Source organism: Adiantum capillus-veneris, chromosome 17 (assembly GCF_014529385.1).
Source record: "Adiantum capillus-veneris isolate H3 chromosome 17, ASM1452938v2, whole genome shotgun sequence".
NCBI lineage: Eukaryota > Viridiplantae > Streptophyta > Polypodiopsida > Polypodiales > Pteridaceae > Adiantum > Adiantum capillus-veneris.
Window position 1 is genome coordinate 81,475,809 of NC_140947.1, and position 15,094 is coordinate 81,490,902.

General features: G+C 44.5%; 1 protein-coding gene across 1 annotated transcript in view; it reads left to right on the forward strand.

Moving 5' to 3' along the window:
- The window catches only part of RPN12A (regulatory particle non-ATPase 12A), a 58,698-nt gene extending 45,620 nt beyond the window's left edge, over nucleotides 1–13,078 (forward strand). The window contains exon 6 of the mRNA XM_086487084.1: nucleotides 12,683–13,078. Coding sequence (XP_086343210.1) covers nucleotides 12,683–12,820 — 138 coding nt within the window. The 3' untranslated portion in view covers nucleotides 12,821–13,078. The remainder of the gene's footprint in view (nucleotides 1–12,682) is intronic.
- Nucleotides 13,079–15,094: the final 2,016 nt, after the last annotated feature.

Genomic DNA, 15,094 nt, shown 5'->3' on the forward strand with positions numbered 1-15,094 from the left:
TTTTGAAGTGGTTATTTGGTGCTGTCGCGATTGATTTTTGACTTGGAGTGTCCAAGTCTGTTACAGTGGTATCAGAGCACGGTCGATTTCTCTTCTACGGGAAATCCGATCCCCGATTTTTTTTTTCCCGCGGCACCTATGGCTTCAGGCAATGATCAGTCGACTCCCTCTGCATCTGGAGATGCGGGCAGGGATCACAACGAAGATTCCGGCATAGAGTATGGCCCGTCCTGGCCTACTTAGGCGGAGCGGCGAGAGATGGAGCGTCGCCAATTGATCGGCTGCAACAAAGATGATGCTCAATTTTGCCAAGGACCCGAAGATGGCAAAATATATGAACCAGACCTCTTTGGAAGAGGTATAGATGGAGTGGCAGAGAACCACAACACCACTCGCGAAACCCGCTCTCAAGAAACCTTCTGCCTCCAAGAAAATATACGGAGAAGGAACTGGAGAACATGGTTGATGCACGGATTGCTCAGCTTTTTGACGCGCTAAAGAAAGCCAAAAAGCACGGCAAAAAGCAGAAGAAAAGCACTGACTTTCCAGGTTATTTGGGTCGTTAGTCGACTTTTGACAAGGCAAAGAAACAGAAGAAGCGTGTTCGATTTGAAGGAGTATCCAGTTCTTCTTCTTCTTCTTCTTCTGATAGTTCTTCTAGCTCCTCAGATTCGAGCGAAGAAGACAGAAAAGGTAAAAAGCGAAGCAAGAAACAAAGCTTCGGAAAGGGCAAGAAAAAGGCAAAGAGAAGGCTACATCTCGCCCAGAGACTGACAGTTCTACTGAGGACTCGTCTACAGACAGCTCAGATTCCGATGACGGAAAGTTTTATGCGAACAAGACGAATTTTTACGAAGCCAACCAGTATGACTTTCTCGAAGATAAAAGCAAGAAAGTCCGAGAGTTTAAGGAAGATGCTTTGAAGGCTTTGTCTTTTATACAGCAGTTTGACATCGCTTTCGCGGGAGGACGCTATTCAGAGCACTCCAAGATTCGGAGAGCTACCTCTTACCTTAAGGGGAATGCTCGTACTTGGTGGTCCATGCTTCTTTTAACAAGAGTGCGCCAGTTAAATGGCTGAAATTTAAGAAGCTTTTTATTTCTTCTTGGTTGACGCAAGAATATGAACGAGATGTACGAGCTACTTGGAACCATCTTCGGATGACCAAGAAAGATACAATCAATGCTTATTGTGAAAGATTCTGGAGCTCTTTTCTACCCGCCTCTTCATTCAAGAAGATCTCGTTCAGAGAACAGATTGAGCGGTTTACCTTAGGTCTACCTACAGAGATCCGAGATCACTGCTTGGAACAGAAGTCAGCTTCTATTCAGGAGTTGATGAGTCATGCGAAGCGGGGCTTTGCCATTCACTCTGGCAGTCTGACCTACCCCACAGATGAGGCCATGACACAACGAGCCGAACAGACTTCTGGGAATGAAAGTAGAAAGAAAAAGAGCAACCCAGAGAAAAATGATGCACGACCCAAGCTTACTCCTGAGGAGAGAGCTCGCTTCATCAGAGAGGGGAAGTGCTTTGGATGCGGGGAACAGGGACATATCTCAATAAGGCACAGAAAGAACAGAATGATAAAGACGACGACAGGTCTGAGAGTTCGAGAGCAGCTGAGGAATGTGGCAGAAAAGGTAGATAGAAAAGCAGAACTGGTACCACATGGCGTGGGACCTGCACCGAATCTAATGAATGAAAGTACAAACTTTGCCGCTTGTGGGGCAAAGTGAAGGATCAAGAAGCTATGAAAGTACAAACTTTGCCGCTTGTGGGGCAAAGTGAAGGATCAAGAAGCTCTTTTGAAGGAGCCAAGGCCAACTTCTTTTCACTTGGAATTGGCGGCTGGATTTGGAATTACGCCCGACAGACTGATGCCACAGGCAGAGGTAGTTCGACTGGCACCCGGATGGGATGTTGCCATTACATCGAGCATTGGCAAACTTTGTTTGCAATGACAGGGGTGTTCAGGGCACGCGAGTGACGTTCTACTCAGGATCCCTTGGTACCACAAGAACTACGCCGTGGTTGACTACCGGGCCGAGAAAGCGACTTTGATAAATGAAGGGCTTAGAGATTGTACTTGATGAACTTCAGTTTCTTACTCATTCTTTTGGGAGAGAACTGAACGTTGGATAAAGGTTGAATATGTTTTGACCTGATCAAAAGAATGCCAAGATTTTTCTCCACACTCATGCCGATTGCTTTTCAGAGGGCCTGAAGATCAAACCATTGATCTGATACCTGGAAGCACGCCACCGAATCGACCACCTTATCGTGTGAGCCGAGTACAGAATGAAAATATTATGAACCCAGTGAAAGACCTCTTGCAAAAGGGTGTTGTCCAGCCTAGTACTTCACCGTATTGCTCTCCAGTGTTGTTGGTTTTGAAGAAATACGGATCTTGGAGAATATGCATTGATTATAGCGCTCTCAACAAAATCACCATCAAGAACAGATTTCCGATTCCTAGGATCGATGATATACTTGACAGGTTACAGGGATCCTCGTGCTTCAGCAGGATTGACTTGAAGAGTGGATATCATCAGATTAGGATAGCGGCAGGAGATGTCTACAAGACAACTTTTCGGACGACTTTTGGGTTATTTGAGTTTTTGGTGATGCCTTTTGGCTTAACCAATGCTCCTGCGACATTTAACCGGATGATGGACACGATTTTTCGAGAGTATAGGCTATTTGTTGGCACTTTCTTTGACGACATCATTGTTTTCTCCAAGAATGAGGCAGAACACAGAGATCATCTGCTTCAAGTCTTTCAGGCATTACGAGATCACACGTTAGTGATTAATGCAAAGAAAAGTGAATTTTTCCTACCAGAGATACACTTTTTGGGACACATTGTGTCAGCAGCAGGAGTGCAAATGGACCCGGCCAAGATAGAGACTATCCGTGATTGGCCCGATTTGAGGAATGTCCATGAAGTTAGAAGCTTCTTGGGACTGTGTTCGTACTACAGGCGGTTCATACGAAAGTTTGCAGAGGTTGCTTCCCCTTTGCATACCTTGACACAGATAGGAGTACCTTTTTCGTGGGGACCCACAGAGGTGATTGCCTTTCGGACATTGAAAGAGAAATTGACTACGAGACCTATTTTGACTTTGCCGGACTTTCAGAAGTCATTTGAAGTATATTGTGATGCTTGTGGTCGTAGTCTGGGTGCGGTCTTGATGCAAGAAGGCCATGTCATAGCTTACGAGAGCCGTTTGTTCTCTAGGCCGGAGATGACAGCACAAATCTATGAGAAAGAGCTTTTGGCGGTTGTCCATGCTCTTACTCAGTGGCGGCATTACCTACTCGGAGCGGATTTTACTGTCTTTACAGACCATGAGAGTTTGCGCTACTTCTTGTCACAGAAGCAGCTTTCGGAAAAGCAGATGCAGTGTGCGAACATCTTGTCACAGTTCCACTTCTAGATTGTCTATGTGCAGGGACAGAAGAATGCGGTGGGAGATGCTTTGTCTCAGAAACCGTTGGTTCTGGCTGTTTCTGCGATACATCATAGGAGCTTCGAGGATATGGTCGATTAGTATGCCACAGATACAGACTTTCACACGGATACGGGATGGGGAGACAGTAGCTGGATACTCCCTTCGGGAAGGCTACTTGATGAAAAAGACTATGTTGTGCGTTACACAGCCGTTGAGGAATAAGGTTATGACTGAATGCCACTGTCCACCTTTTACGAGTCACCGCGGCATTGCTACCACCATGAAGGGGGTAGAGAGATACTTCTTTGGGCCGAGACTCAAAAAGGATGTGGAAGAGTTTGTGCGTAGTTGCTTGGTATGCCAGAAGGTCAAGTTTGATAGGCATAAGGCACAGGGATTGTTACAGCCTTTACCCATACCCACCCACCCCTGGGAAAGTATTGCAATGGATTTCATTTTTGATCTCCCAAGAACACAGAATCATCACGATGATTTTCCAATTACATGGCACGTCTAAGACGATTGTCTCCGACAGAGACCCCAGATTTATGAGTTTGTTTTGGAAGGCAATTTGGGAGAACATTGGCACGCAGTTGTAGTTCTCGTCGTCGTTCCACTTGTAGACTGACGGGCAATTTGAGATTGCCAATTCAGTGATTTTAGATTTATTGAAGTCTTGTATCTCGGATCAGAAGACTCAATGGGAAAAGAACTTACCTTTGGTGGAATTTGCCTACAATAACATGATACACTCTTTGACGGGGAAGACGCCATGTGAGATTGTTGAAAGTGCTGCGCAGGTTCCATCCTTCCTGAGCACGAAAGATTAGATATTTGAAGCGGATGAATATTCTCGAGATTTGGATAAGGCTTTTGCCAAGGTTTGCGAGACTTTGCAGGAGTCTCAAGAACGACAGAAAAAGGCAGCGGATCGCCATCGTCACGACTTGAAATTGAAGGAGGATGATTGGGTGCTCTTACTTTTGAGAAGGCACGCCTACGAAAGATAAAAGGAAAGGAGAGGCTTTTTCCAAAGCTTAGTATGCGATACTACGGACCTTTCCAGATCACTGACAAGATAAATGATGTCTCGTTCCGATTGAAACTGCCAGATACTTGGAGGATTCATAATGCATTGCATGTGAGTCTCTTGAACCCTGTTAAGGGTGATGTGCCTGATGATGGGGAGCCTGATGAGCAACCCAAAGTGGAAGAAAACGAGGAGATCCTTGTTCCTGAACAGATTTTGGCATATAACGATACGAAGAAAGGTAAAGTCTGAAGGCGGTTCTTGGTTTAGTTCAAGAACTTTCCTGCATTTGATGCGAAGTGGATGGAGGAGGAGGACCTAGCAGATACTCCTCGGATTGTGAAACTTTACCTCGATGTTTTGGTTTAGCATAGTCTACTCCAAACGGAACCCAGAAACTCAGCTTGGCCGAAGATCTGGTGCAGTGGGATGCACAAGAGGGGAGTCGCTCCACTCCTTTGTCAACAGATGCCTCGATTTTCGATTTTGCAGAGGTTGCTTCCCCTTTGCATACCTAGACACAGAAAGGAGTACCTTTTTCGTGGGGACCCACAGAGGTGACTGCCTTTCGGACATTGAAAGAGAAATTGACTACAGGACCTATTTTGACTTTGTCGGACTTGCAGAAGTCATTTGAAGTATTTTGTGATGCTTGTGGTCGTAGTTTGGGTACGGTCTTGATGCAAGAAGGCCATGTCATAGCTTACGAGAGCCGTTTGTTCTCTAGGCCGGAGATGACAGCACAGATCTATGGGAAAGAGCTTTTGGCGGTTATCCACGCTCTTACTCAGTGGCGGCATTACCTACTCGGAGCGGATTTCATTGTCTTTACAGACCATCAGAGTTTGCGCTACTTCTTGTCACAGAAGCAGCTTTCGGAAAAGCAGATGCGGTGGGCGAACATCTTGTCACAGTTTCACTTCCAGATTGTCCATGTGCAGGGTCAGAAGAATGTGGTGGCAGATGCTTTGTCTCGGAAACCGTTGGTTCTGGCTATTTCCGCGATACATCATAGGAGCTTCGAGGATATGGTCGATCAGTGTGCCACAGATACAGATTTTGCAGATATTTTCACACGGATACGGGATGGGGAGACAGTAGCTGGATACTCCCTTCGGGAAGGCTACTTGATGAAAAAGACTATGTTGTGCGTTACACAGCCGTTGAGGGAAAAGGTTATGACTGATTGCCACTGTCCACCTTTTACGGGTCACCGCAGCATTGCTACCACCATGATAGGGGTAGAGAGAGATTTCTTTTGGCGGAGACTGAAGAAGGATGTGGAAGAGTTTGTGCGCAGTTGCTTGGTATGCTAGAAGGTCAAGTTTGACAGGCATAAGGCACAGGGATTGTTACAGCCTTTACCCATACCCACCCGCCCCTGGCAAAATATTGAAATGGATTTCATTTTTTTTGATCTCCCGAGAATACAGAATGATCACGATGATTTTCCGATTACATGGCACGTCTGAGACGATTCTCTTCGACAGAGACCCCAGATTTATGAGTTTGTTTTGGAAGGCAATTTGGGAGAACATTGGGACGCGGTTGCAGTTCTCGTCATCGTTCCACTTGCAGACTGACGGGCAATTTGAGATTGCCAATTCAGTGATTTTAGATTTATTGAAGTCTTGTTATCTCGCATCAGAAGACTCAATGGGAAAAGAACTTACCTTTGGTGGAATTTGCCTACAATAACACGATACACTCTTCGACGGGGAAGACGCCATGAGAGATTGTTGAAACTGCTGTGAAGGTTCCATCCTTCCTGAGCACGAAAGATTAGAAATTTGAAGCGGATGAATATTCGCGAGATTTGGATACGGCTTTTGCCAAGGTTCGCGAGACTTTACAGAAGTCTCAAGAACGACAGAAAAAGGCAGCGGATCGCCATCGTCGCGACTGGAAACTGAAGGAGGATGATTGGGTGCTCTTACTTTTGAGAAGGCACGCCTAAGAAAGAAAAAGGGAAAGGAGAGGCTTTTTCCAAAGCTTAGTATGTGATACTACGGACCTTTCCAGATTACTGACAAGATAAATGATGTCTCCTTCCGATTGGAACTGCCAGATACTTGGAGGATTCATAATGCATTGCAGGTGAGTCTCTTGAACCCTGTTAAGGGTGATGTGCCTGATGATGGGGAGCCTGATGAGCAACCCGAAGTGGAAGAAAACGAGGAGATCCTTGTTCCTGAACAGATTTTTGCACATAACGATACGAAGAATAAGGGTAAAGTCCGAAGGCGGTTCTTGGTTAAGTTCAAGAATTATCCTGCACTTGATGCGAAGTGGATGGAGGAGGAGGACCTAGTAGATACTCCTCAGATTGTGAAACTTTACCTCGATGTTTTGGTTTAGCATAGTCTACTCCAAACGGAACCCAGAAACTCAGCTTGGCCGAAGATCTGGTGCAGTGGGATGCACAAGAGGGGAGTTACTCCGCTCCTTTGTCAACAGATGCCTCGATTTTGATACTAAAGTCACTGATGAGCTTCAGAGATACTGAGAGCTGAGAGTATTCTGCTGGATGACTTTATGAAATGGAATCCTTGATAATGATACTGATTTGTTCTTGACTTCTTTTGAGTGCAGGAACTGATAGCCGAAATGACTGCAGCATTTTGGTTTGATTGATCTCGAATAGACATGGTTGCAATAGGGGTTAGTCAATCGGACATCGATGAGGTCCCGATTGGACTTAGATGTGATTGCTAGCTACATTGCCGATAAATCATGGTCTAAGATCTGAATGAATGTTGAATGTCATCTGATGTCCTGTGATGTCCTGTGATGTGACTGTCGATTTTGTACATGTGCTAGATGTGTGTTCCTAGTACGTAGGTACTAACAGTCCGTGTCTGCTAAGACGGTTTATGGCTTTTGTCGGTTTTGTAGGCGTAATCGCGGTCGATGACAATGCTTTCAAGAGGGGGGTATGTCACAAAGTGATGACGTGGCAGACAACAAAAACCCTAATTTCTGCCAGAAACCCTAAATTCCTGCAAACCCTAATTTTTACCAAAAACCCTAATTTCCGGAAATCGCGGAGGCTATAAAAAAAAAAAAAAAATAATGAAATTGAAAATGATGAGCGACACAAATTTTGCTTTTTTTCTACAATATGAGAAAGAGAGAGAATGCTTTTGCTTTCAAGTTTTGACTCTCTGTGAGAGAGAGAGCAATTGCTTTTGATTTGAAGCTTTTGGGGCTCTGCTTTTGGGCATCCCTTGTAACCTTTAAATTAGTGGTGAGGGCCTCACTTCTCAGAGCATCTGAACACAGAGTTTGAGAGTGAAACCCTAGCCACTCTCTTGTACTTTGAACTGATTAATATAAAAAGAAATACCGAAAGGGGCGCCAGTCTTTGGGGCCAATATCTCTATGCACAGAACTCCGCCGGGCCAATGCAAATCTATTGTGATCTGTGAATTGTTTTGAAGTGGTTATTTGGTGCTGTTGCGATTGATTTTTGACTTGGAGTGTCCAAGTCTGTTACAGGTGCCCAGAGTGCCCAAACTCTCCGTCCAAAGGGCCACCACTCGCTCTGTGAGCTTTGTATCCATCAAAATCCTCTCGGAGATATGCAACATCGCACTCCCACTCCTCTGTCTGTCTGTCACAGTAAGAATCATTGGCACATGATTTGAAAATGTAGTCCCTGCTAGAATGCAAACAAATCCTCCCATGTCACAGGTGCGGTCAGTGGCGTAGAAGCGATCTATTAACTCCTCCTACTCTGCTGTCAGAGCGAGAGAAAGATAAGCTGTCCATACCTCCAATCCTATCTGAGGGGTCCTCCAACATGTTGAAGTCTCCCTCAACACACCAGTGACCACTGCTCTGCAAGCGGCAAAAGACTCTGCAACATGCGACTAACACTCAGCTTGTGCACTTGCCACATTGGACGCATAGATGTTCTGGAAGCCCATGAGGCAACCATGAACGTGCATAGTAATCCACTGTGCCCTGCCTGGCACATGAATCCCCCTGCCCACAATGGCTTGTTGCCATGAGTCGGCAATAGTCATACATACATCTCCTTGGATGCCTCCAGGCTCAAAAGTCATAAAATATACGACCAAAACTTAGCACGACTTGCCACATTGGGTGCATAGATGTTCAGGAAGCCCATGAAGCAACCATGAACCTGCATAGTAATCCACTGAGCCCTGCTTGGCACAATAATACCCCTGCCCACAATGGCCTGTTGCCATGAGTCCGCAATAGTATACATACACCTCCCTAGATGCCTCTAGGCCCAAAAGCACGTGACCAAAAGGTCTCATAGCAACCGTGCAAAATCTGACCACAACCCTGAATGCGGCTCTCACAAAGATGGTGCTTTTGAAGCGTAAGAATATCAATCATACCACCCACTAGGCATCTGAAGGTCCTGATGGAAGCGGTCCCTCTGACACTGAAACTGGGGCCCACCTAAAGCGTGCACATCCAATAAGACAATCCTTATGAGATCAGTGAGAAAAAACCGATGGTGTTATAACCACCAACCTTGCTATCTTCGAGGCCGGCTTGGATGGGGAGTAATTTGCATCCGAGCAACCTCTAGATAGGTGCATCTGAAGTGACTGTCCCACCCAGGCCCAAGTAGAGCACACAGTCCGTAGGGCTACATCCTTTGTCCAAGAATCCTCATGTACAAGTATATAGCAGGGAGGGCTTTGATTGTCGGCCAAAAAGTGAACCACAATGTGCCTACATCCTGTTGCATCTAGTGGAGTCACACTGAACTTGGCGGGAGTCCAAAGTGTCTGTATCAAATCTGTCACCCCCAGGTCCTCTGTGTGGTGTGAGAACTCTAGAGCCTGGACTGAAGCGAGTCAAGAACTGTGTGCAAGGTCCACTCCGTGTGATCCTTGCCACACAATGGAAAGCAGAAGCCTACCGTTGTATCCATAGCCTCAGTGCCTTTGGCTGCTAGAAAGAGGACGTGGACTCGGAAGCAAGTTGCATCAAGGTTGGGAGTTGGGGGGGGGGGGGGGGGGGGGGTGTGGAGGGGGTGGGTTCGAGGAAACGGTAGGTGGGGAGGGGGGTGCTGGCGGCGGTGAAGCTGAGATGGAGGGAGACTCCTTAGGGGAATTTTGCTGCAAAGGGTCGAAACGGTGGGCTGCAGGAGGTCGACCGCCAAGGGGGGCTACCTGGCGAGCCCTTCCCTGTCAACGGCGGTTGTGCAACTGCTGCGAGCCATCATCTGGTTGGTCGTTGGTCTCTTTCGAAGTGTTAGCGTGTGTGTCCTGGGTACCTGTCTGTAATTTGCAGCGGAAGTGAATGTTGGTGTATGGCTCAGGATGAGTGATCAGTGGGTGCTCAAGGTTCCTTTTACTTACAGGAAGGGAGAGCCTTCCTTGACTTAATGAGAGAATGTGCAATGCCAAAACAAAGAAAGTGAAAATTGTCAGTGCAAAGTGCAAGAGAGTGCTAGAGAGAGAGAGAGAGAGAGAGAGAGAGAGAGAGAGAGAGAGAGAGAGAGAGAGAGAGAGAGAGAGAGAGAGAGAGAGAGAGAGAGAGACGACACTAGATGGAGTTCCAAAGCCCCCTCCTAGGGTCCCCCCTCTCTATTGCTAGAGAGGTATTTGCTTCAGATTGTACCAAGTCTGGTACAATGCTTCGCGATGCTGTGGTACTTGATGTTAGGAGTTGGTCACAGCAGCCTCTCGGCAATATGTGCTGCTTGTGATCACCACTTGAGATTCAACGTTGCTTTCTGTGGCACTGCCCCATAGCACAACAGGTTTGGCTTCGGATTCTTCGGCTGATGCATGCACTCTCTATATCTAGCCAATACGCTTGGGGTGTTGCAGCTCGGTCCACAGTAACGGGCCCAACACTTTGTTTTTAAATGGCTTCAGTTAGCAGGATGATTGTGATATAGGAGTGTCACAGACTGATGACGTGGCATGGCCTAAAGGACAGAACAAGGTGGAGGTGCCTAGAAAAGGAGCCGAAGAAGTTGTTCCAACTTACAGGTTTCGGCCGAGTGGCCCAAAGAAGATTAGGCCTAAAAATCTATCCCCCCAACTTGCAAAACCCGATCGAAACCATTAAAATAAAAGCTAGGACCCAAAATTGCGTGGAGCGGCTGACGTGGCAGCTGCTACGAACTTTTGCAATTTGCGACAAGATTTGTAGACGACTTGCTGACGTGGTAGTGTGTATGGACAGCCCATTGGGCACTAGCTTTTGGGAGTGAGAAGCTTTTAGAAGAACAACTTTTCATGTAATTGCTTTTGGCTAGGGGTCTTTAAAAGTGTGCACAGGGTCTCACTCTTGGCAGATTTTCTTGGGAGCATCGCTAGAGAGAGGAAGAAGGGAAAGCAACTAAAGAAGAACGCAATTGGCCCTAGATTGTCAGCCGAGCAACGAGCCGAGTACTATGAAGAGGGAAAATGTTACAAATGCAGGGAACATGGGCACATTCTTGCCAAGTGTCCTAACAAAGCGTCCAATAATCAGGCCAAGGACAAGCCGGAGAGTTCCAAAGTGGCAGAGGAGCAAGCAAAGAAAGGGAAGACAAAGGCAGTGTTGATTCCAGACTTTGCGGGGATCCACCTAGAACAGATTGATGAGAGTACGAAGCTCTGTAGAGCGTGGGGCAAAGCATGAGATGAGGAAGTCCTTATCTTCTTCGACGGAGGAGCCAAGGCCAACTTCATTTCTACTGAATTGGCGGTATATGCGTTTGGAGGGGTGTGACGTCCTTTGGGAATCCATTGGTACCACAAGAACGGTGCATTGGTTGACTACAAGGCAAGAAAGGCTACGTTGAAGAATGAGAATGGAAGAGATATTATTCTTGATGAGCCCTCTGTTTCCGCATCTTCGAGGCTCGACCAGTCCGATCGGTGGAGATTGTCCATGACATTTGGTTGGAGCTAATCCATACACCGAGGGGCCAGTTTGAGAGACTCCAGGGCAGCTCCGACGGCATGCGGGAGCACCGTGAGGCCGTCTTGTGACTTTGACGCCTAGGGCTCATGGTTCATGGCGTGCGTTGATGGCAGTTCTGTCCAACAGTGAGGGTTGTTTCCTCCTGCCATCTCCTGATTTAGCCATCATCGTACATATCTTGTTTTTTCATTGGGAGTGTCTCAGTGTTTTGGTTACAAAAAGCAACGAGAAAAGGAAAGAAATTTTACTCAAGAGAGAGAACGGGTTTAGAGAATCCACCCTCAAAAGCGTCCTTTGTGCGACCATGGAGAACTTTTGATGTGACTGAGTCAAGTATGGCCCATCTTTTTAGGATTTGAGCATCCAAACGAGGTCAGATGGAAGTAGTGCTAACTGCCTCTTTGACGTAATGTGGGAACCCCAACTTTAAAATGTGTCACAATTAACATGGAGCTAAAGTAGGTATAGTTTGTCCATGTGGCAGGGAGCAAGGGCAAGGCTTGTCACCCATCCATACGAGTTTGCATCCTTTTAAGTGCACCAAACAGTCTCCTCCTCTCTATGCTTCTTGTATACAGTCCATGTTGGGCATACGGGTCAAAGTAGAATCTTTTGAACATTGTGGGCTGCTTTTTTCGCCTTCTTCCCATGCATTTGGGCTCTAGCCTTTTTAGCCCTTCAGCCCTGTAGGCTCGTTTCCCTCATGTTTATTCTTTAAAGTCTAGACTCTACACTAAAAAGACATGTTTTTTTTATTATCATACGTAACATCGACCATACGTCACAATTTTTTCTAGCTCGTTTTGTATTGCACGCCTTCACACATGTACATATTGTGTGAGACCATGTATAACCTATGATACAGTCTCTCCTCTCTTTTGATTCAACACTAATTATACTCCTGCGTTTTTGGTGCCATCACAAGTTTGTGGAGTCATGTGCTCATTAGGCATCAGCTCCAGCAAGGTTACCAAGAATTTGAGATTCAAGTGCGTTATTCGCGACATCGTTAGTACCAAGTATGAGCAGAACCACGTGTTTTTTTGTCCATCTTGAGTGTTGCATGATATATAAGAAGGTTGTTGCTCATACATGATTTTTTCTTCAAATATTTATGGAGTACCGGATTCATGTTGCTGTGGTAAGGTTCTAGTAATGACTTGCTCATGAATAAACTTTGCAATTTAAATACAATGTTAAGTTTCTGTCTTTTCATCCTTTCATGGATTTGACCAATTTCTGCATGGTATCTGTAATAACTTGGGATGGTTGAATTTTCTTGATATGCAGGAACATCCCGACTGGGAGATTTCCAAAGGTTGCATTTATTTTCAGCGAGCGAAAGAGACAGTACACAGGGAGATTCCCTCTTTACCGCTAATCAACCAAACGCTGGGTTATGCTAGGGAGCTAGAGCGGATCGTGTGAAGAACTGATTAGAAGGTCGATGAGACATACAAGCGGGCTGTGGCAGTGCAAAGGACGGGCCAAATTTTTTTGCAACTGAGCTTTTGACATGCATTTCTGCTGATTGTGTCTCTCATTATTTTGAATGTCGTCCAATGCACTTCTTATAATATTTTCAATGAGGGCGGCCTCACAAAATTTAATCAAAAAACCGTCCGTGTCTGTAATCGTTGATCGTAAGTTGCAAGTTATGATAAATTTTTTTAAGGTTTTACATTAGCTATCTGTCAAGCTCTTAGTGTGCTTTTCTTTTTCTTTGGAAGTAGTTTGCCATGTGCAATGATGTCTCACTAATTTATTTCATGCGTTGATAATGTAAGTTACCGAAAAAGCTTTTCTGTTTGGTACTGTAATGTATGAATGAATGATGGCTTTCAAACTAGGCAGCTCTGCGTGCAACGGAGGTATGTGAAACCCCATTAGTTGTTGAGGATGTTCAACCGTGGAGGACAAGAGCAGGGTTTATATCGTGCAGAAATATCAGTGGTGTCTGCACTTGATTCACAATATAATACAGTTTATGAAACCTGAATGGTGGATTTACGGAGATTTGGATGTTCAATAGATATAGTAACCTCACTGGAGTGTATTCTCTCATTGGTTACCACTTTCCATGTTAAAAAAGAGCTGATGTGAGCAACACTTGATCACCATGATAGCTATTCTCCCCTCGATGGCCAGGTAAAATAAAACACACGCTCTCTTGGGAGAATGAATGACCTCTCTCTATATCTTGTGTTGACCGCGTCATGGTAGCCATAATGGGGAACATCTTTGTATTGCTCTGCATGAAAGCCCTTTCTTCTGTAGAAATTAATTTTTTTTCCTCAAGTGCGAAGTCCATCTGATGTTGCATAAAGCCAATACATTTTTTATCTTCAAAGTGGAGGTTTTTTGCAGCTCTAGTTGTTTCAGACATCTGCGTCTCTTTGGTCCTTTTCTTGGGATGAATAATTAGTGATTATATTCCAAGTCCATGATCTGTAATTTTATACTTGAAAAGCGCCATTCTCGGAGATTTGATGCTCCAACATACTTTTGTGGTCAGGAGTAACTTGAGAAGCACTTAGAAATAAAGCTAGGTCTTTAAGTACCCATAAACACTTGGACCACAATTGCAGTGCCACGAGAATATCAGAATTTATGTGGACCACTATGGTATGTGATGGTTACTCTCTCAATTACTTTGCGAATAGGTCATTGATGATCAGTATTTTGAAACTATGTAGAGCGCAAGAGTTGGTTTCTTGCATATAATTGATTGAACAAATTTGAAGAAACACCAAGTATTTTGATTCCTTTATTGCTTAAGGTGTTAAGTTGGCTAATCGTTTCATTGCATATTGCATATTGCATCTTACTCTGTATGGAGGGAGGGCGTGACGATGCCATGCTGATGAAGTATCTACTACACTTTGATTTTGGCACTCTTCAATAATAAATGGTTACTATCCAGTTTTCATCGCTAATGACATTGTAAATAGAGTAAAATAGATGGGCCTTTATTTTTATTGCTTGTTTTCGTTGTTTGTTATAATGTTGAATGGACGTGACTATGGCGAGATTGCTTATGGACGCTTGAAAAGGAGAATGGATCAATTTAATTGTGAGCCACATTCCTTGTTGGAATGATTTAATGTCTGACATTTAAAGAAACCACTCAAGAAATGCACAAAGTTATTGGGCTACTTGTAAATAAGCACCGTAGTAGGACTCAAATGCTATCTTAGCAAATTCCACCATAAATGCCATCTGATTCCTTACGGAGAAAGGCTGTCCATTTTCAGGATTAAAATATTAACTCATCCACAAAAGGCAAGGTCAAATTTTGTTCAGCTAGATTAAGAAGGTAGGGCCAACATAAATATCTCATATCAGTTTGGGCGACATTCCACGCATTGTCAAACAAGAGTTGTAAACAGGCTGAAGTTTAGAGTAACCTTTAACAGCTTTGAGGTTTGAATATGGAACTATTTAGTGTAGAGGCAACAAGATAGTTACCTACTATTAGAAGTTGCATCTTTTGTTTAAGATTGAATTTTTCAAAGATTTGAGTTAATATTTTCTTTATTGTTTGAAACATTGTTGTTGTTCACGATAAGTTTTTCAAAAATTACACAAAATTAATTTACATCGTAAGTTTTATGTAAATTAAGTATAGAATTTGATTAAAAATTATGGTTAAATTGATTAATATAAGTTTAAATTATTTTAGTTAATTTTATTTTATGTTTA